This window comes from Meriones unguiculatus, chromosome 2 (assembly GCF_030254825.1).
Source record: "Meriones unguiculatus strain TT.TT164.6M chromosome 2, Bangor_MerUng_6.1, whole genome shotgun sequence".
NCBI lineage: Eukaryota > Metazoa > Chordata > Mammalia > Rodentia > Muridae > Meriones > Meriones unguiculatus.
The window spans coordinates 50,250,095-50,272,950 of NC_083350.1; the positions used below are offsets into that span (position 1 = coordinate 50,250,095).

At 45.3% G+C, this 22,856-nt stretch overlaps 1 protein-coding gene across 3 annotated transcripts in view; it reads right to left on the bottom strand.

Annotated features, from left to right (window-relative positions):
* LOC110557101 (protocadherin gamma-C4) overlaps positions 1–21,872 on the bottom strand; it is a 188,042-nt gene extending 166,170 nt beyond the window's left edge. The window contains exon 1 of one of the 3 annotated variants that reach the window (XM_060377391.1): positions 19,359–21,872. In XM_060377391.1, coding sequence (XP_060233374.1) covers positions 19,359–21,779 — 2,421 coding nt within the window. In that variant the 5' untranslated portion in view covers positions 21,780–21,872. Of the gene's footprint in view, positions 1–634; positions 3,171–11,881; positions 14,657–19,358 lie in introns of those variants that run through there. The other 2 variants (XM_060377390.1, XM_060377396.1) reach the window with 2 other exon arrangements.
* Between the last annotated feature and the right edge of the window lie 984 nt (positions 21,873–22,856).

The window sequence follows — 22,856 nt, forward strand, 5'->3', positions numbered from 1 at the left end:
TACTTGTGGTAAGACAAGTAAGTGCTAACCAGCTTAATTTTTGGATGCTCCTGTTAAACTGATGTGTTGCAATAAAAGGTTAAGTGGAGCGGTGGTGGTCCACACTCTTAATCCCAGCACATGGAGGCAGAGGCAGGAGAATCTCTGTGAGTTCAAGGCCAGCCTGGTCTGCAGATAGAGTTCCAGAACAGCCAGAGCTGCACAGAGAAACTTTGTCTCAAAACAAACAAACGAACGAGCAAATGAACAATTGTGTTCAGGCAAAAAAAGTAATTGACTTTAATTTAGGCAGAAAGAAATGTCAACGTGCTTATAAAGAGTTAGAGGTTATTTAAAAAAAATCAGTCTCACCAAGCAAGAAAGGGCACTAATATTATTAAGGGTGTTGGCCTATAGGAAACAATCTCTAGAAAGATTTGCTTCCCTATACAGAAACACCAACAGCAAAGACTGAAACTGGTAATCAGGTCATTTCCAAGATGGCGGAACAACCAAGAGCCAATCTTTATGCGTCCACGACACTTTCCCTACTAAATACCCCCTAAACGATGAAAAAAAAAAGTTGATTATTTTGTGCACGATTGAGAAGCAAATACATCAAACAATACTTTTAAGTAGCTCTGTAGAAACTTACCTGAAGAGAAGAAGGGTTGAACGAAATTTTGGGATCTTCATTATTGCCACTCACAACCACAGAAGGATCGTCACACAGGAGATCCTGAGGGGGAGCAAATTCTGGTGCCACGTGGAGAAAATCAAACCCTGCTGCAGTCGCAGAACGGGAGTCAACGCATACATTGTAGGAGTAGGGCAACGTCCCCTCAGTGTAGTTGGGAAGAACTCCAGTGGCAGGGTTGGAGCCCAGGCCAGGCTGGAAGCAGCCCCAGGCAGCTGAGCTGGAGGAGTGTCGCAGACGCAGGGCAATGGCCAGAATCACAGCCAGGAGGAAGAGCACTGAGATCAGGGCCAGGGCCACCACCAGGTAGAACTGCAGCTCAGCTTGAGCGTCCGGGGGCTGAGGGTCCTCTCTGAGGTCCGGCAGGGCCTCCTGCAGGCTGTCCGCGAAGATCAGGTGCAGCGTGGCAGTGGCCGACAGTGGCGGCTGTCCACCGTCGCGCACAGCGACCAACAGGCGCTGCCTGGCTGCGTCCCTGTCGCCCAGCGCACGCGCCGTGCGCACCTCGCCGGTCCGCAGCCCCAGGCTGAAGAGCCCGGGGTCGCTGGCCTGCAGCACGTGGTACGACAGCCAGGCGTTGTGTCCCGAGTCCGCGTCCACCGCCACCACCTTGGTGACCAGGTACCCGGGCTCGGCGGCGCGCGGCACCATGTCGAAGAGCGCGGAGCCGTCGGGCTCGAGCGCGGGGTAGAGCACGCGCGGCGCGTTGTCGTTGCGGTCGCCCACCAGCACGCGCACGCTCACGTTGGCGCTGAGCGCGGGCGAGCCCTGGTCGCGCGCCTGCAGGGTCAGCTGGAAGGAGCGCAGCTGCTCGTGGTCGAAGGCGCGCTGCGCGAGCACCACCCCGCTCTGCGCGTTCACGCTCACGAAGGACCACAGCGATTCGGGCTCCAGGTCGCTGGCCAGGATGGAGTAGGAGACGAGGCCGTTGGGCCCCAAGTCCGGGTCGGAGGCGCTGACCTGAGCGATGGAGGCTCCGGGCGGGTTGTTCTCAGCCACGTGGACCACGTAGGAAGCCTGGTGGAAAACCGGCGCGTTGTCGTTGACGTCTGAGATGTGCACAGTGACACATGTCTTGGATGAAAGGGATGGCTTGCCGCTGTCGGTAGCTGTGATAGTGACGTTGTACTCGGAGGTCTGTTCCCGATTTAGGGCCTTGTCAATCACTAGCTTGTAATAGTTCTTGGAGGTGGCTTGTAGTTTGAAGGGAAGTTCTTCCTGAATATGGCATATCACCAGACCGTTTTGTCCAAAATCCCTGTCTCGAACTTTAATGAGGGCTATTACTGTTCCAAGGACCGAGTCCTCTGGAACTTGGTTGGAAAAGGACATGAATGTCACCTCTGGGGCATTGTCATTCTCATCAAGAATTTCAATCTCAACGTTGCAGTGAGCCGTGTGCACCCCTCCGTCCTTGGCTTCCACACCCAACACGTATCCACTCTGGTCTTCAAAATCCAAGGTACCATTGGTCGTGATAGCTCCGGTGTTCGGATCGAGGCTGAAGACGAGGTTAGCCCGGGCCGGCCCACTCAGGAAGGCGTAGGTGATCTCTCCGTGAACACTCTCGTCCTCATCTGTGGCTGTCACCTGCAGCACTAGGGTGCCCACGGGTATGTTTTCTCGTAGGCTAGCTCTGTAAACGTCCTGGCTGAACGCTGGAGCGTTATCGTTGGCGTCGGTGACTTTGATCCGGATCTGGGCGGTGCTGTTCAGGGGTGGGTCTCCCCCATCCACGGCGGTCAGCGTCAAGTGATGGGAGCTCTGGCGCTCCCTGTCGAGAAGTCTTTCCAGCAGCAGTTCTGGGTATTTGGTACCGTCGGGGCCTTCCTTGGTTGACAGGGAGAAGTGTGGATTGGGGCTGATGGCGTACATCTTCAGCGAGTTGCTTCCCACGTCTGGGTCTCGCGCAGCGTCCAGAGGGAATTTTACCCCTGGCAGGGCTGACTCGCAGATCTCCAATTCAATGCTCTTCCCAAAGAAATGTGGTGCGTTATCATTAATATCCTGGATGGCAACAACCACGTGGAAAACATTCATCGGGTTTTCCGTGACTGATTCAAATTCCAGCGCACACTCAGACTTCCTCCCGCAGATCTTCTCTCTGTCTATCCTGCCACTCACTAACAAATCCCCACTGCCTGCACTAACGCTGAAATAATCCTCTGCACTCCTCACTCTCATTTTTCGAGCTGGCAGTTCCTGGATACTGAGCCCCAGGTCCTTGGCGAGATTCCCCACCCGAGAGCCCTTGGGTAGCTCCTCCGGGATGGAGTAGTGGATGGGCTGGGAGATGGCGCCACAGAACAAAGGAACCAGGAAGTGAAGCAATACCTGATTTGCCATCTCCAAAGCCTCTGGGGTTGCCCTGCCGTTCTGAGCTCGCCGGGAAGCTTCTCTTTGAGGTTTCCCTGGGATTTTTAAAAAGAAACCCAGTGCCCTGGGTGTTTGTGATTTGAGGGCAGGGCTTGTCACGCGCTTGAAGGGTGCGCAGGAACCGGACGGGCGTTCTCGGAGGTGCTGGAGAAAGCTGGCTAGCCCCGCCGTACCCCGCTGAATAAAGAACCCTTCTCTTCTCTCTGGTCAACAGCGGCGCCTAGGGGTTGTCTTGTAAAACTGCGTATCGCGCTCACCTATTTTATCAAAGCTTTTATTTTGACTTTTAATTTACTTGAAAGAACCAGTTATTCCCATTTCCCATTTCCCACTTTAGATATTTTGTTTATCATAACTTCACTAATGTTTTCATCATTATACAACATCTTCCCTATTTTACAAGATGTACTTTTTTTTTTCTTTCTTTCTTTCCCTTTTTCCAGTTTTGAAGAAAAATGCCATTAGAGACTTCACTGTATGGCACTTAGAAACTCAGGCCTGACTGTCATATCCCAATAAACAAGTGGATTTTTACCCTTATTATTCAATGGAATATGATCTTTACCTTTCTGCAAGTTTATTGAAGTAACTTCTTTATTTAATGTTTTAATTTCCGTGTGTATTTTTTTTTATCAATTTGGTAAAACTTTTTAAAGATAGTCTTTTCGAAAGAGAGGTGTGGCAACTCCAGAGATCTCTTAGTGCACGGATCGTCTTTGCAAAGCATCCTATTTTCAGTTAAACACACCAGAGCCTGATAGCTTACTGAAGGTACCAAAGTAGCATTTGGACTTTTATTATGGTGAATTTTGTGTAAGCCATATTTATTTTTTTATGAAAATAAGCAATACTCCATAAGCCAAATTCTTAACTTCAACCAGTTAAATTCTGTTACTCAATAAAGCAATTGAACGACAGTAACTCTTGGTTAGACATTGACAGTCTTTATAAACACTTTGTTTTATTATTTACACTTTATTACATTCATTTGTTGTGTGTTTAGGTGTGTGTATATAAGCGTGTGCATTCACGTGGAGGTCAGAGAACAATGTACTGGAGTTATTTCTCTCCTTCCATCATGTAGGCGCCAAGGATGGACTCAGGCTGTCAGACTTGGCAGCAAGCAGCTGTACCCCTCAGCCTTCGCACTGGATCTACACACTCCATTTTAGAACTTGATCCTGGCCTTGGGTAACCAACTCAAATAATCAAATCCCTTTATTTCTAACGTAGCGCCAAAGTGGATGACTACCCTTAAATTTTATGTGTTAGAACCTTAATCTCCCAATGCATGGCTTGACAGTATCTGACAGCAAGATCTTTAGGAAATGATTGAACCAGGTGGGCTTTGTCTTCATTAGTGAAGCAATGAATGGTCGCTGGATTATATAACTAACTGGCTTTGTTGTAAAAATATCAGTCTCTGCTTTGTTTTTGTCAGGTGATGTCCCCCTGACATATCCCCCTGAAAGAAAAAGCCCGAAGCAGATGAAGATGTCACGTTCTTGGACTCCCTGGCTTCCAACAATCAGATACACAAACATTTATTTTAAAGATAAATCTCCAAGTCTCAAGTATTTTCTAACAGCAGCAAAAATGAACCGACAGTTGTCATTTCAGTGATTTAATTTCACTATTTTGAAGTGCTCAATCATCTCCAGTAGAAATACATTATATTTCCCCCAAGACTTTCTTTCTCTTGTTTTCTCTGTTTCCTGCCTTTATATTCCTTTTCACAAGATCATTTATGGATATTGAATGAGAATATAGTTTTATATGCTTACAGATATTTTCGTCAGGCTCCATTGGCTCACACATTTCAATGTCACATCTTATATATTAAGGGAGAAATTTGTTCCTTTGAGATGCAATGAAATATATTTTGGTTCATTTTTAAACAACTATCTTTTGTAGCTATAGGAGTAAAAATAATTTCATAGGTTTGAGAATGGATCCACAACTTTCTGTCCAAAGAAAGTTCTAGAACACATTTAGGATTCCTATTTCATTGCTGTAATAGATGGTCTGGAGATGTCTTGCAGAGACTGAGAAATATTTTACTAGTATTTTGAAATGATATTTCTGTGTTGGCATTGTATATGAAGCTGGGTCTCACAAGGACATTTTTATACAAGCATATATTGCACACTGGGTATATGCCCCTGTTTCCCCCATTGTTTCCTTTTTCTCTCCCTTCCTGTTAGTTACCCCCTTTCCTAGTAGTTTCACTCTTACTTGAATATCACACACATCATTTTATGTATTTATATAAAACTTAGAGTCCATAAATGAGAGAAGACATGGTATTTTTGAGATTGACTTAACTTGCTTAATATTAAGGCAACTTAATTATCTACAGTTGCATTCATTTTCCTGCAAATGACAAAGCTTCATTTTTCTTTATAACTGAAATTTTTCATTGTATATATGTATATATATATTTATATATCACATTTTCTTTATTCATTCCTCTACTGATGGATACCTAGGTTACTTAATCATTGTGAACAATGCTGCAATAAACACTGATGTGCAAGCATCTCTGTGATATGTTGACTGTCCTTTGGGTAAATAGTCAGGGGTGATACAGCTACATTCCAGATTTTAAAAACCTTTCTGGAAGAGTGATGACTACCAGTCAGTGGCTCATAATGGTTCAGGTGAATGAACTTTCTACCTTCAGACAAAAAATAGGGAATCAATATAAACACACATACACATTTTAGTTACCAAGGGTTTAATTATCTGACTAATTTCTACTTTTCTTTCTCAGATGATTCTTGCCATGTTGCATAGGTTGGTCTTGAACTCTAGGCTTGAATGATTCCCACCGCCATAGTTTCCAAGGTAGCTGCAACTGCAAGCATACTGTTATGCCCATTTCCTTCACTTCCTATACTATGATTTTTATGTTCTTAAGATGAAAAGGCTGTGGTGTGACTTTGAATGGTTCAGACAGGATTTTATAAGAGCATGAAATACTTTGTATTCATCCTCTTCCTCCCATTTGTTTGTGTCAGTCAGGATAGGCTAGTGGGCAGGAGTGACACAATTCAAATCACAGGGTATAACAGGAAAGGCAGACTGGAGTGGTCCAGCAGACGATCACCATGTTCCAAGACCCTGGGTTCTACCTCAGCACTCAGACAATGAGAACAAAAGTGTGAAAAGTCCATTCATCACAGGTGTATAGACAACTGGGTCAACTACAGGGCTCTTCTCTCATTACAGTTACTCAAGGACATAGGCAGAAGGAGCAACCACAATTTCAAAGGGTAAGGGAGAGAACTAGAGTTCTCATAATGACCATTAGTGTTTCCTCTGGAAGTGGCATGTCGCTGACAACACTCACAATGTATCGGCCACAACTAGCTACCTGGGTCCACTCAGTCATAACAATGCCAGGAAGGATAGTCTTATCATAGGCAAGTGGGACACAGGATGAGAAAACAGAATGTACAGTTACATTGTCACTTGGCTTCTCAAATAAATACACCCTAAGGTGTGCTAAGAACCACACTGGCATAAATTTCATAACACTCAAAGAAATAAACTCACCTCAAGCAGCTTGGGGTCTTCTTTTGTTTCAAGCAAATCTTGAGATATTATAAGAGGCTCGCTTTTCCCACAGCTCTCCTGGCTGATGAGCGTGTCTGCGTAGTTGGGTTGCGGGAAGATCAGGTGACTCTTCCTAGAGCCTGCGGTGAGGGAAACTTCCTGGGAATAAGTCTGCAGAAAAGCTTGCACCCCGTCCAGACCCACAAAGTGGGAGGCTGGGATGCCACCCAATCCACCTTCTGAAGCCTGCAGCAGGCGGGATGTGTGCCAGCGCCGCAGCCTGAGCGCCAGCAGCACGATGACAAAGGCCAGGAAGATGCAGGAGACCACAGCCACCGCCACCACCAGGTAGAGTGTGAGGTCTGAGTCTTTGGGGTTAGCAGGGGTATGGATGCTTTCCAGGTCCCCCAGGATGTCGGGGATGCTGTCTGCCACTGCTATGGTGAGTGTGACAGTGGCCGAGAGGGGAGGCTGGCCGTGGTCCTGCACGGCCACCACTAGGCTCTGCTTGAGGGCATCTCTGTCCAGCAGGGCCCGTGCAGTGCGCACCTCACCCGTGTGCAGCCCCACTGAGAACAGTCCTGGCTCGCTGGCTTTGAGCAGGCGGTAGGACAGCCAGGCGTTCTGTCCTGAGTCTTTGTCCACCGCCACCACTTTGGTCACCAGGTATCCAGGATCTGCAGAGCGGGGTGCTAATTCCACACCAGTGGAACCATCTATCGGAAGGGCAGGATACAGGATTTCAGGCTCGTTGTCATTCTGGTCCAGCACAAACAGGCTCAGTGTCACGTTGCTGCTGAGGGGAGGGTTCCCGCTGTCCCTGGCTGTTATTTGCAACTGCAGGTCTCTAAATTGCTCATAATCAAAGGAGCAAAGAGCATACAGGACACCGGTATTGGAGTTGATGGAGATGTAAGATGACAGCGGCACCCCCTGAAGTGTGTCCTCAGCCAGTGAATAAGTGATTTGTGCGTTCTTGTCAGTGTCTGGGTCCTGTGCAGTGACAGAGAAGATGGAGGCTCCCCTGGGATTGTTTTCGGGGATGTAGGCTGAATAGGAGGCACGTGTGAAGGCAGGAGGGTTGTCGTTGATGTCTGACACATGCAGAGTGATATGAGTTTCTGTGGACAGTGGCGGGCTTCCCCCATCGGAGGCTCTTAGACTGATGTTATACTGAGACACCTCTTCACGATCCAGAGATCTGGCTGTCACTAAGCGATAGTATTGGTCTATTGATCTTTCTAGAGTAAAGGGCAGATTTCCCAGGATAAAAACTGTGACTTGCCCATTCTGGCCAGAATCTCGGTCATGCACATTGATAAGAGCGATTTCTCTTCCAGCAGGGGCCTCTTCTGGGACTGAGCCTGTGAGGGAAGTGACTGAAACTTCTGGGGCATTGTCATTCACATCCAGAACCGTGACGAGAATCTTGGCTCTTGAGAAAAGACCCGGTCCATCTTGCGCTTCAATTTTGATTTCATAGAACACAGCATCCTCATAATCGAGACTTTTTAATGTTGATATATCTCCGGTTACCGAATTCAGATGGAAAACCTGAGCAATTTTCCCAGGCATTTTATCCAGAATGTAGGCCACTTGAGCATTGAATCCCTCATCAGGATCAGTGGCATTCACTGTGATCAGCCGGGTGCCCACTGGCACATTTTCCATAACACTGACGTGGTACTCTGGCTTACTAAACACGGGTGGGTTGTCATTTGCATCCAAGACTATCACCTGGATGCACAACTTGCCGGTGTGGACAGGGTCTCCGCCGTCAGAGGCAATGAGGTCAAGCTGATGCACTGCCTTTTTCTCCCGATCCAGGGCTCGCTCCAGCACTAGCTCTGGGTACTTGGCGTCATCGGTGACACTGTTCACAGCCAAGGAGAAGTAGTCACTAGGGCTGAGCTTATAGCTCTGCAGGGAGTTCATGCCCACATCTGGGTCAAATGCAGTTTTAAGCGGAAATCGAGTTCCAGGACTTGTTAGTTCGCCAATTTTTATTTCCAATTCCTCTGTTGGAAAACTAGGTGCATTATCATTAATATCTCTGATATCGACTTCTACCTCAAATATTTTCAGTTTATCCTCCACAAGGATGTTAAAGCTCAGGAGACAGGGAGTGCTCTGAGCGCACAGCTCCTCCCGGTCTATCCTGCCCGCGGTGACCAAGCTGCCGCTCCGCGGGTTCAGAGAGAAAAGCTGCGACCTACCTCTGGAGACGATGCGGACCCCGCGCTCCGCCAGCTCGCGGGGCTCCAGCCCCAGGTCCTTGGAGATGTTGCCCACGAAGGAGCCTTTGTCCAGCTCCTCCGGCACCGAGTAGCGGATCTGCCTGAAGCCAGACACACACAGCGTCCCCAGGAGCGCACACAACAAAGCTCTGGCGGTTCCTAGTCCCAGGCGCATCATTTCCTTTTCTGTGTGTTTTCCCCCCTCTCTCTGATTCCCAGGATGGGTACCAGCCTACCTATTCAAGGAGTTAAATCTCTCGTGGACTTAATTCACACACCACAGAGTTGGCCGACTATGTGGAGAGCTTGGTAGCCGCTTCTGTCTTCTCAGACCGTTCTTGGCATTTCTTTGCAGCAGGGAAATGGTGGACACCGCTGCAGCGGCGCCTTTTCTTCTTGCCTGGTCAACAGCGACACCCAGAGGCCTAATCGTTCACTGCACACTCTTAGGGGAACCCGTTACCCTTCCTTCCCAAGCTTCAAGGCAAGGGAACTAGGACTGACAAAATGACTAGAACCTATTTCACATAACCGAACTGACATTTACTAAAGGCGTCAAGCTATTTTCTTTGGGATGCCACACTCTAACGTTAACGCCACCAACATTTCTTCAAGCATAATTACCGTTCCCCAAGGTTCAGTTGAACACTTACACAGAAACATCAGCCATATTTGTGGATTATGATTCGTGAAGTTTGTCTTTGACATCCTCACATATTGTTTTAATATTTTTTCACTTAACTGGCTTTTTAAAAATAAACACACGATGGGTGTCAGACAATTTGCTTATCTGGAGATTTAATGTGGAAAATATAGACACAACCAATTCTGTCGCAGAGCTTATGAGGGGGGAAAACTCAGGGCTTACCGTGCATTGAAGTAACAAACACACCAGGAGAAGCCAGGGAGGATGGGGTGGTCTCCAACCTCGTTGTGGAATTTTGCAAATGCCTTATGTAGAATTAGGAGAAGAGTAGACCAGGGGAAAAGCTTGGGTGTGAGAGAGATTACAGACCCCAGGCTACTGAAGATGTCCAACTTGCCCCAGTGCGGAGGCGTGTGAGGATGTCTTTTTAAAAAACCACAGCGGACACTGTAAAGATACCCTTAAAAATGTCCAGAGTCTCTTTTTCCTGAATATTTTCCTCGGAAAGTCCAGAAACAGAAATGGCAGGAGTGGTGGTGCTGGCCTTTAATTCTAGCATTTGGGAGGCAGAGGCAGGCAGATATTTTTTGAGTGTGAGGTCATCCTGGTCTACAAAGTGAGTTACAGGTCAGCTGGGGTTACATAACGAGACCCAGTCTCAAAACAAACAAATAGAAATAAAATTTTAAAAATGTCATTTCAGTCATGATACACTGCTTATGATAATAATAATAATAATAATGATAATAATAATGATAATTATTATGGATAATAATAATAAGGCACTTATTATTATTTATCCATACAGGATTTATTCCTTAAAAGGAACAAATTTTCTTTTGTTCATAGTTTATTATCTACCAACAAGTAAAGACAGTGTGATACACGGTTCCAAAGTGAATTGTGACTTTGTCTCATGGAGGCATATGCCATACTAACAAACACATTGGATACACTTGCCCCAAACTTTCTATCAGATACTCTTAGATGTGAGAAGAACCCCAAGCACCAGAGGAGATGTGAATTAACTAGTACAATTAGTACACGATTATTTCCAAATAAAAACAAACTGATTCTTATTATTAGCATGCTCATTGTTATTAAGTATATGGTCAATACTCTAAAACCAATGCAGGAGGAATTGTATGATACAGTCTCTGAATCCTTTCTATTTTTTCTTTGAGCAAAGTATATGAGGATAAATATTATTGAAGTCAATATGATTTTCAGATGTGAGAAAAGCGAAGTTTCGGTGAAGAGAAACGTGTCACTGTTACTTTACCAATTGTTATCAAGTGCACAATAAGCCCCCAAGGAGCACAGGCTACTTCCAGAGACTGTTTGCAAATAAGCAGAGACACCATGGCATGCTGAAACTCTGTAAGAACACATGTCCTGGGTCAGAGGCACATATCAGTGGCGAAGCATGTGAGAAATGAGGTCTTGGTTTCAATGTACTGCCCTTACACACAAAAATATGCGGTCTTGAGATGTAGTCAGTGACAGTGTCCACCTATAGTATACAAGGCCCTGGGTTTGATTCCTGACACTGAAAAAGAGAGTCTATTTCTAAAACTTTTTTTTTTTTTTGTCTTTGAGACAGGGTCTCACTATGTAGCCTTGGGTGGCCTGGAGCTTGCCATGTAGATCAGGCTGGCTTAGAACTCACAGAAATCTGCCTGCCTCTTCCTCTGAAGTACAGTGGTTAAAGGTGTGTGTTACCATGCCCAGAGAAAATGTCCTCATTTAAACATGGATTGGAGTGCAAATTAAAAAAAATAAGAAGCTTTCCGAAAATCTGAAGAACTATTAACTATTAAGTGAGAAAGAATAAATCAAGGTGTTTAATAATTCATAAACAGATTCAAATACAAAACAGGCCTTACATTTTAAAGAAGGAAGTCTTCAATTAATGTAAAATCTAATGCATACATTGCATATAGCACACACAGAGTATAATACACACATTGAAGTGCTGGGAACCCGTCTCAAGGCCAAGTGCATGGTTAGGTAGGTACACTACCACTGATCGCCAATCAGCTCCAATCTTTCCGTTTTTTAAAAAGAATCACTGATGCAAGTACATACAAGGATTTGTCTCAGAAATAGAAAAACAAGAAATCAACCCAGTTTCTAACAGTTATCTTTTGATGAGCTGAATTTACCATCAACTACCAATCCTTGATTTTCATTCATTCCATGATTTAAACTTCAATTATAGCCCATGAGCAGTTAAAACTGCCTAGGAATAGTTCACCTGGGTTCACCTAAACTTCAGTTCATCCTCAAGGAAACACAGGAGTACAATACATACATTAAACACCTGGTGCAACTAAACAAACAGGTACACTTAGCAAAACATGAGCATATTTAAAAAAAAAAATTTACCTGAGCAGTTTCTTCTCTTTTATCATCAAGTAGAGATTGGGGTGCTGAAAGAAAATCATTTTTTTCACAGCTCTCTTGGCTGATGAGAGTGTCTGCATAGTTTGGTTGAGGGAAGATGATGTGGCTTTTCCCCGAGTCTGCGGTGAGTGAGACTTCATGAGAATAGGACTGCAGGAAAGCACGTACCCCGTCCACTCCCACGAAGTGCGAGTCAGGGATGCCCCCTAACCCATCTCTTGAAGCCTGAAGCATTCGAGACATATGCCAACGCCTCAGCCTGAGAGCCAGCAGCACAATGACAAAGGCAAGGAAGACACAGGAGACCACAGCCACTGCCACCACCAGGTACAGCGTGAGTTCGGAATCATCAGAGTTGGCGGGGGTCCTGATGCTGCCCAGGTCAGCCAGCACTTCAGGGATGTTATCAGCTATTGCTATGGTGAGTGTGACAGTGGCTGAGAGGGGAGGCTGGCCGTGGTCCTGCACAGACACCACCAGGTTCTGCTTCAGAGCATCTCTGTCCAGGAAGGCCCGAGCCGTGCGCACCTCGCCCGTGTGCAGCCCCACTAAAAAGAGTCCTGGCTCGCTGGCCTTGAGCAGGCGGTAGGACAGCCAGGCGTTCTGCCCTGAGTCTTTGTCCACCGCCACCACCTTGGTCACCAGGTATCCAGGATCTGCAGAACGGGGTGCTAATTCCACACCAGTGGACCCGTCTGTGGGGAGGGCAGGATAAAGGATCTCAGGCATGTTGTCATTCTGGTCCACCAAGAACAGGCTCAATGACACATTGCTACTCAGTGGAGGGTTCCCGCTGTCCGCTGCCATCACCCACAGCTGTAAGTCTTGGAACTGCTCATAGTCAAAGGAGCGGAGAGCATAGAGGACTCCGGTGTCAGAGTTGATGGAGACGTAGGAGGACAGGGGCGCTCCTTGGAAGGTATCTTCAGCTAAAGAGTAGGTTACACGGGCATTCTCATTACTGTCAGGGTCATAGGCCAGCACGGAAAAGATGGAGGTGCCTCTGGGGTTGTTTTCAGGAAGGTAGGCAGAATAGGACCGCCGGGGAAAGGAGGGTGGGTTGTCGTTGATATCTGCCACCTGCAGGAAGAGGTGCGCATCTGTGGACAGAGATGGGTTCCCTTCGTCTTTAGCACTTAGCGTGATGTTGTAAAAGGAGAACTGTTCCCTGTCAAGGGCTCTGGTTGTAACCAGGCGGTAGTAACTGTCCACTGACCTTTCTAACTTGAAAGGCAGCATCTCAGGAAGTGAACACGTGACGGCGGCATTCTGCCCAGAGTCCCTATCGTGTACGTTGAAAAGTGCAATCACGGTTCCCGGAGGTGAGTCTTCAGGCACAGACGCAGTGGCAGACGTCATGTAAAATTCCGGGGCATTGTCATTAACGTCTAGAACGGTGACGATAACTTTTGTCCTCGTCAGAAGGCCGGGGCCATCCTGAGCTTCAATATCGATTTCATGGAACTTAGCTTTCTCATAGTCCAGACTTTTTGTGATTGTTATCTCTCCAGATGTTGACTTTAGCTCAAATGCGTCTGCGTTTTCTCCAGGGGCTTTCTCCTGAAAATAAGTCACTTGAGCATTGTATCCTTCGTCTGGGTCGGTGGCCGTCACTGTGAGTATCCGAGTGCCTACGGGCATATCCTCAGGAACGCTCACTCGGTACTCGGGCTGTGTAAAAACAGGGGCGTTATCATTTGCATCCAGGACCTTCACACGGATGCGGCAGGTGCCAGATCGCACTGGATTGCCCCCGTCCGAGGCTACTAGAACCAGATGGTGAACTGCCTCTTCCTCGCGGTCCAAGGCACGCTCCAGCACCAGCTCTGGGTACTTGTTGCCATCGGCCCCAGTTCGCACGTCCAGAGAGAAGTGGTCATTTGAGTTGAGTTCATACTTCTTGAGGGTGTTCTCTCCTATGTCTGCATCATGCGCATTCTTAAGAGGAATCCGGAATCCTGGTGGAGTCGTTTCACTGATTTTTAGTTCCGGCTCCTCTACTCCAAAGCGAGGGGCATTGTCATTAACATCTGTTACCTCCACCTCTACGGAATAAATAGTTAATTTATCTTCCAGTAAAAGGTTAAAGTTCACCAGACAAGGGGTGCTCTGGGCGCACAGCTCTTCCCGGTCTATTCTGCCTGCGGTGACCAAGCTGCCGCTTCGCGGGTTCAGAGCAAAGAGCTGCGACCTACCTCTAGAGACGATGCGGACCCCTCGTTCTGCCAGAGCCTGGGGCTCCAGTCCCAGGTCCTTGGCGATGCTGCCCACGAAGGAGCCTTTGTCGATCTCTTCTGGCACGGAGTAGCGGATCTGTCCCGCTCTGGCCTCCCGCAAGGCGGCCCAGAGGGCGCACAGCAGGACTAGCATTCTGCACTGGGGAAGCTTCTGCAGCGTCGCCATTCTTTCTGCAGCCCAGTCTCCTCCGAACCAGCTTCCAGCACCGTGAGGGAGTCCTGTCCTTATCCCCCAGGGTTTGAGATGACCGGTATTTACCGGTCCCAGGTCACCGAGGAGAGAGAACCATCGGGCGGCAGGAATGAATTTCCTTAAGTTCTCTCGGACCGGAAGCTGCGGACAAACCGCCAGCCCTTTTGTGCTGTGCCAGCCCTTCAGTGGGATTGGTTGGCTGCCTTTTCCTCCTTAGGTGGTCAACAGCGACGCTCAGAGGCCTAGCCAGTTTCTGCACCCGCGCAGGCAAACCCAGCTCATGTTTGCCTGTGGCTTTTAAGTTGCGCTCGTGAACGATTCTTTAATATACAGTATTAAAGAATTATTTACAGTAGAAGTAAATATTCAAAGGTAGGGAGTTTTTCAGAACTAATAAGGACAGTGTAAGCCCAGTAACCTGACAGTTCTTGCTACAAAAGAATGTTGAAGGCTCAAACAAGTGCTATTGGCCTTGTTACTTCAGTGTTACATCTTGTTTCATCTCCTTTTTTTTTTTTTTTTAACCTATGCTTAGACAAAAAGATCAAGTTTAAAACATTAGCTAGATTTTCTAAGAAGGCAAGTTTTTGAATTTTTGTGTTTGGTCGAATAGCATTCAACTCCAACATTTGATATTTAAATTGTTGGTTAGCAGATACTTAACAGCACAGGGTCTGATTGAATCACCAGGCACGAGTGCTCTGGGTGCACAGCTCCTCCTGGTCTACCAGTTGGAAGTCAGTTCCCAGAAGCTTTTAGGGTGGGGAAGATGTGGGAAGGTAAAGAGGATATAAATAAGGAGTTATGATGTCGAATTTGTGAATTCACAATCAAGTGATGAAAATTCAGTGGTGAAGAACACTAAGCCCTGGGGACATTTAGAGGAAGGGGACCCACCTTATGTCTGGAGGTCAGAAAAGACCTTTCCTGAATGCCACTTCCTTTGAATCCTGATGGTTAGGATAGGTTAGAGTTGAAATTTCACTGTAGAATCTCAGAACAAAATGCTTGGAGTTGGGAATATAGCAAGGAACATTATGGAGATTGAAGGAGGCTCCGGTAGACTGGGCTCTTTACGTTAGGAATTGGCCGTTCAAAGTTGTTTGAGATGGCTGAGTGCTCATCCCCTTGTATATTTAGTGTTTCCTAAGCTGGTAAAAGATGATGCCATGGATGTCTTCGTACTCCTGTTTGGCGTATATATGCATACATACTTATGAGTAATGCGTTGATTTAAAAATACAATTTGAAATGCTTCAAGCATACAGACCACTATAGAAAGTAATACAACTAAACTCTGTGTACATACCAATAGGCTTTATTTGATTTTAACATCTTACCATATTTAAATACAATCAATGTTTAGACTTTCATCTTGAAGAATTTCAGAATAGCTGCAAAAATAGTACAAACAAATGCTATATATAGCAATTCTTTGGTAGCTGCGGAGGCTTGGTTCTACACCTGAGGATGCTGGAATCCCTTATGTAAAATGATGTAGACTTTGCAAATGGCCTGTGTACACTCTTCTGTACAGTCTGTCATCTTCCAGGTACACATGGCTGTCTAAGACAAGGTAAACAGTTGATATACATGTTCAGGAAATATGTTAGTTTTCCAAATATTTTCAGTTCGTGATGAAGATGTAGGTTAATGTTGTTGGACTTATACACTTTTACATATAAAGTTCACTGTATTCTGTGCCCACATTATCCCAAATGTTAACATTTTAGTTTCATGTCCCCATTGATTCCATGTAAAGTTGCAGTCGTGATGTCTCTTTATTTTTCTTAGGTTTCTTCATTACCAAAGTACAAAATCAACTTGGCATTGATGTAGCTTCATTATTTAGCCTATACCTCGTAGTAATAATGTTACAGTTTGACACAATGTCTTTTTATAGTAAACTAAAATATTTTCAGGACTAGGATCCAGACCAGGATCATATGTGGTACTTCACAAGGTTTCTGCAGTGTGTAGAATTTGAACAGCTCACCAGGCTTTCCATTTCATGAGTCTGGACTTGAAGATTTGGCCAGTAAAAACAGTCTCCATTGTTGTGTGTTAGATTCTGTCTCTTAATCAGGTTCAGATTGTGCAGTTCTGGTGGGAATACCTAAGAATGACATTATCTCCTTCTCACTGCATTTTTCTCAGAAGCCACATGGTATCTTTGTCCCACTACTGTTTTTGTTAACTTTGATCACTGGTAATGTTCTAGAAAATTTCTAATTATATGTAGTTTTCTCTGTTGTAAACTTACTATTCGTTGATTAGTAATCATCTTGTCCAATCCTTTCTTTTGCCTTCCATCCTCTATTCTTTCTTTCTTGATTTGTGGTTTCATATAGTGTCTTTGTAGTAAATTTTTTAAAAAATATTAATGAATATGAGACTTACAACTTTCCCCCAAGACTGTTTTATCTGTTCAGAAGGGTCCACATGAAAAATTCCATATGAATTTTAAGACGAGCCTTTTCATTTCTGCTCCAAATCCCATTATTAGAGTTTTGATAGGGATTTCAGAGACTGTGTAGGTTGTTTTAATTAGTTCTGCACATTTCTATTTATTTTATTATTTTTTACATTTTTATCCGTGGTGTGTGTGTGTGTGTGTGTGTGTGTGTGTGTGTGTCTCCATGGAGGCCAGAAGAGGTCATTAGATCCTCTGAAGTTGGAGCCACAGGCAACCGAGAGCTTCTTGAACCTTTCTGTTTGATCTTTGTTTTCTTTGGGAATTATGTTAAAATCGGGTATTATTTTTCAAAGCTGGGTTTTTAGGTGACGGCAGCTCATAGTTTTCTACATGTTTAACAATACTTTTTTTTAAATAATTATAACCAATTAGTCTCTTAAATTTACAACTAGTGTTTGTTGCCTTAAATATTACTTGGTTGTTGTACTACTGTTCTACTACAACTGTTTTCTTCGTGCATATGTGCACACGAATCTTTAGTTTCATGATTGCAGTATAAACTTAAGAGTCTTTTGTCAACAGAATACAGATTTTAAAAAACCAACCAATTCATTAATTGGTGTTTAAATTATAAGAGCTAAGAAGACGCAGATCTGAAAAACTTTATTAGTTGAGTAACTTTGGACCCAGGAAGAAAATAAAAATCCAGAAGACATACAGAACGGTTGAAATTCCCTCGGAAGCCACCGGAGAAGAAACAAACAGAAACTACAGTTCACTGACAGAATCTCTCATTTGTAAAAATCATAAATTCCAGGAAGACAAAGTTGTTGTTTTTTTTTTTTAAATTTAGGCTTGTACATTTATTTTAAGTAGAAGATAGTTTTAAGTTCTCCACCACTTAAAAAAAAAAACTGGTCTCATGTAGCCCATAATAGTTTTAAACTGGATATATAGCTAAGAACGACCCCAAACTCCTGATCCTCTTGCCTCAGCTTCTTAAGTACTGTGATTATAGGCATATGCCACCACGCCTATCTCCTATTGGTTCTGAAATTATTTATGTGGTTGTGGCTCATATATGCAATTCCAACACTCAGAAAACTCAGACAGGAAAATCACCAGTCAGAGGTCAGCTTGGCCTATGCAGCAAGTTTCGGTCCAACTGCTGAACACAGTGAAATATTGCTCAGGTTCCAGGAAACAAGTAGGTGTTTAAATGGTGCTTCAAGGCTGTGTGGCAGTGTTAATCTGGATAAAATAGCTCACAGTGGTAAGGCTTATGTTCCCTGCATCTGGGTTCATCTCCCTTAGTCTTTAGCTTGTGACAAAGTATAAGCACGGGAATTAGCAGAGAAGATTTCATGCAACTCCTGGGCTTTACACAGCTCATGGGTCTCAGTGCTTATATTGGTTTCAATCAATAAGCCAATCCTAGGACAGTTCTCTAGAATGAAGTAGGTTTGTCTGCACTATATTCCTGGCCTTCAGTCCCTGTTTAAATAGCTTTAGACCAACTCATTACTTCCTGGTCTCCTTTTTAGATATTTACATTTTACTTGTACTTTACTATTCTACTGATTTCCTGTATTATATATCTGTTCAATTTGACAGAACAGATTAGGTCTATATCAAGAAATATATATTTCAAGGCTGGCCTTGAACTCACAGAGATCTGCCTGCTTCATGAGTGCTGAGATTAAAAGCATGTGCCCCCACATCAAACACCCACAATACAGTTATGAAGCACTAATACACACTAATATGAAATATGTCTTGATTTTGTCATTTTCACCATAAAAATTGTTTCTCAAGCTGCATGACAAAATTTCTGATCAATATCCTCTATTTTATTAGTTACTTAAAGAGATATTTTTAAGCACACATAAAATATCTCATAGTGAGAGATTATAAAGCTATGATCTTTAGCAATAAAAGCACAACTTGTATAGATATTATGTTATATTCACACAAGTAAAATTATGACTTTTGATGGTTCTCACCACTATCACTTCTGAATAAGTGGATACTCAACTCAGAACAATGGAGTGCTTTAGCCAGACATAAGTGAGAAATAGAAGTCAAATTTGTTTTTGATGCAGGTCTCTTTCCCAAAGGAGACAGACCTTCACACACACTCCTCATCCTCACTATCACAGCATCACATTATCACACTAAAGGCGCATTCCCAAAGTAAGAGCTTCCACTCTAACCCCCATTTTTGAGAGTACTGGGATTTTAGTAATGTTCCACAGCCCTGGAATGCTAACAGAAATCTAAAGGGGGTAGGCCGTCTGTGTTATGCCCACATGCCTGAGATCCCAGTTCTCCACTAGTCTGAGGCAGGATGATTATAAATTTAAAACTACGCTGGGCTACAAAGAGTTCAAGGTCAGCCCAGGTATCTTATCGAGACCTTATCTCAGAATGGTACCACTCACCTAGCATGCACTCGCCCCTAGGTTTCATCGCCAGTGGCCTGAAACAATAAGAAACACTCCCAACCACCCCAGGGGTATAATGGCATACTGTTTATAGAAAATAGTGAAAGCAAGTACATACAGCTAAGGATTATTTCTACTGATAGAGCTTATGAGGTTATTGCAAGTTTACCTGAGAAAATATTTCCTCTTTATCTTCAAGCAGAGACTGAGGTGCTGACAGAAATTCCTTTTTCTCACAGCTCTCTTGGCTGATGAGTGTGTCTGCATAGTTGGGCTGCGGGAAGATCAGGTGGCTTTTTCGAGAGTCAGCGGTGAGCGAGATCTCATGGGAATAGGTCTGGAGAAATGCATGTGCCCCATCAACACCTACAAAGTTGGAGGCAGGCAGGCTGGTCAGTCCTCTTGTTGCAGTCTGGAACAAGCGTGAGGAGTACCAGTGTCTCAGCTTGAGCACCAAGAGCATGATGACAAAGGCCAGGAAGATGCAGGAGACCACAGCCACTGCTGCCACCAGGTAGAGTGTGAGATCTGAATCCTGGAGGTCAGCAGGGCTATCTATGTTGCCCAGGTCAGCCAGGAGGTCAGGAATGCTGTCAGCCACCGCTATGGTAAATGTGACTGTGGTGGACAGAGGGGGTTGGCCGTGGTCCTGCACAGACACCACCAGGCTCTGCTTCAGAGAATCTCTGTCCAGGAAGGCCCTAGCAGTGCGGACCTCGCCCGTGTGCAGGCTCACCGAGAAGAGCCCTGGCTCGCTGGCCTTGAGCAGGCGGTAGGACAGCCAGGAGTTCTGTCCTGAGTCTTTGTCCACTGCCACCACCTTGGTTACCAGGTAACCGGGCTCGGCAGATCGAGGTGCTAATTCCACACCAGTGGAGCCATCAGTAGGGAGGACAGGGTACAGGACCTCTGGGGCGTTGTCATTCTGATCTATCATGAACAGACTCAGAGATACATTGCTGCTGAGTTGTGGGTTCCCACCATCACGGGCCATCACTCTTAGCCGCAAATCCTGAAACTGCTCGTAGTCAAAGGACTGCAATGCATAGACGACCCCAGTGTCAGAGTTGATGGAGAAGTAAGAAGACAAAGGTACTCCCTGAACAGTGTCTTCCACTAGGGAGTACGTCACTAGTGCATTCTCATTGTGGTCAGCGTCCTGGGCCTTTACGGAGAAGACGGAAGCCCCTCTGGGGTTATTTTCAGGAATGTAGACAGAGTAGGAGTCCTGTTCGAAAACTGGAGGGTTGTCATTGACATCTGTCACTAGCAGTGAGATGTGAGCTTGGGCAGATAGGGGCGGGGTTCCCTGGTCTGTTGCTGTTACTGTGATGTTGTACCCAGAGCTATGTTCTCTGTCCAGTGTTCTTTCTGTTACTAAACGGTAATAATTGTCGACTAACTTTTCCAGTTTAAAGGGTAGGTTTCCAGTGATGGAACACGTGGTGTGCCCATTGTTATCCGCATCTTGATCATGCACGCTGATAAGAGCAATTATGGTCCCTGGTGGGAAGTTTTCTGGTACTGTGGTAGTGACAGAGGTGATTCCAATTTCTGGGGCATTATCATTAACATCCAAAACAGTGACCAGCGCCTTGGCTCTGGCCATGAGTCCAGCACCATCCTGAGCTTGGATTTCCATCGGATAAACTTTGTATTCTTCAAAATCTAGTGGTTCTTTATTTGATATTTCTCCCGTGTAAGAATCCAACCGAAATTTCCCGACCACACTGTTGTCTACGTTGTGAAAGGAGTATGTTACTTTGCCATTAGCGCCCTCATCCGGGTCAGTGGCATTCACCTTGAGTAGCTGGGTGCCGATGGGGACATTCTCAGGGACACTTACGTGATACTCTGCCTGAGTAAACGCTGGTGGGTTGTCGTTCACATCTACCACCTGAACGCGAATTTGCAGAGTCCCTGAGTGTACTGGGTCGCCCCCATCAGAGGCAGTGAGGACAAGGTAGTGGATAGCATCTTTTTCTCTGTCTAGAGGGCTCTGCAGTACCATCTCTGGCTGTTGTGACCCTTCAGCTCCCTGTTGCACATCCAGGAAGAAGTGAGGGTTGGCGCTTAGCTGGTAACTCTGAAGTGAGTTTATACCCACATCAAGGTCTTGCCCAAGAGGCAGAGGGATTCTGGTACCGGGAGTCGTTATTTCACTCATTTTTAATTCTAGCTCTTCTAACTGGAAATGAGGAGTGTTGTCATTAATATCAATGATCTCTACTTCGATAGGGAAAAGCTTTATTTCATCCTCCTTAAGGATGTTAAAGCTCACCAGACAGGGAGCGCTCTGGGCGCACAGCTCTTCCCGGTCTATCCTGCCCGCGGTGACCAAGCTGCCACTCCGCGGGTTCAGGGAGAAAAGCTGCGACCTACCTCTGGAGACGATGCGGACCCCGCGCTCCGCCAGCTCGCGGGGCTCCAGCCCCAGGTCCTTGGCAAGGCTGCCCACGAAGGAGCCTTTGTCGGTTTCTTCTAACACAGAGTAGCGGATGTTGCCAGCCCAGGCTGCTAATAGTAGCTCCAGAGAAAGGCACAGCAGCATCAGCCGGCTCCAGCCGGTTAGCTTCTCCAGAATCGCCATTGTTTCTCTGCTCTTCCAGGGTCTTCCTTAGATTACAGCAGAGAGCAATCCAGAAATGCGCCAGGCAGTCTCAGGCGGCCATTTTCAGCCTGGTGTGATGGAGAGTCTAAGGGTCACATGTTTTGTTTTGTTTTTTAATTGGGAGAAGAGCAGAATAGTGCATGTATGCCCCAGGTTGGTGAACAGCGGCGCCTAGAGCCCTAACAAGTTACTGCGCTCCTTGGAAATACAACGGAGGGTCTCTTCTTAAGTCCTGGTTTATTGTCAGGGAAATTGTTAATTATTTTTACAATAGTATATATATATGCACGTGCGCATGTACGTATGCAGGCATGTATGTATGTACACACTACATGCAAAGAAGAAACGATGTTCACTTCCTTAATATGTTGCTATGTTGCACTGTGCCGGAGAGCACGGTAGTCCAAATTTAAATTACTTGCTTTCCCTGTTCGCTATTCAAGAAATAATAGCTAAAATCTCTCTAATCACAAAGAGAAGAAAATCAGCCTCCCAATTATTCTGTTGTATAGCTTGACCATTTGATAATTTTGCAGGCCACAAAGAGCAATTTGGAGGAAGAAAAAAATATTGGGTGGGGGAAGTGAACTTTCAGACTTCAGGATAGAGTCTCTGAATCTGAGCCACTCCATTTTCCTTCTCTTAATATTTTCAGAACCCTGGAATTTTGAAGACCATGATAAATCATATCCTTATCCCCCCTTTTATTCCGAAGCAGCTACGTTAGGACTTAAATTTCCCCCAAAGGTAATATGTTTTGCATAGAATAAAATCAGGGTCTTGCAATTTCATTAAAAATATCACATGGATATGTAATTTGACTTCAAACTCGAGAGAGAAAAGTTGTGATATTATTCTTCATGGATGGAAAAAGAGCCACATCTTTATTTTCAGGAAGGCTACAGGGATAATAGGTGCTCTACAACTGTGCATTATACTCTCCAAGAGAAGGTGTCTTTCTTAAAGAGCAGTATCTTTTAACTAGGATGATGAAGACGCTGCTTTCCTTTCATTTACTGGTAGGGTGACGGAGTGGCAGCTGCAGTGGTGAGCCCA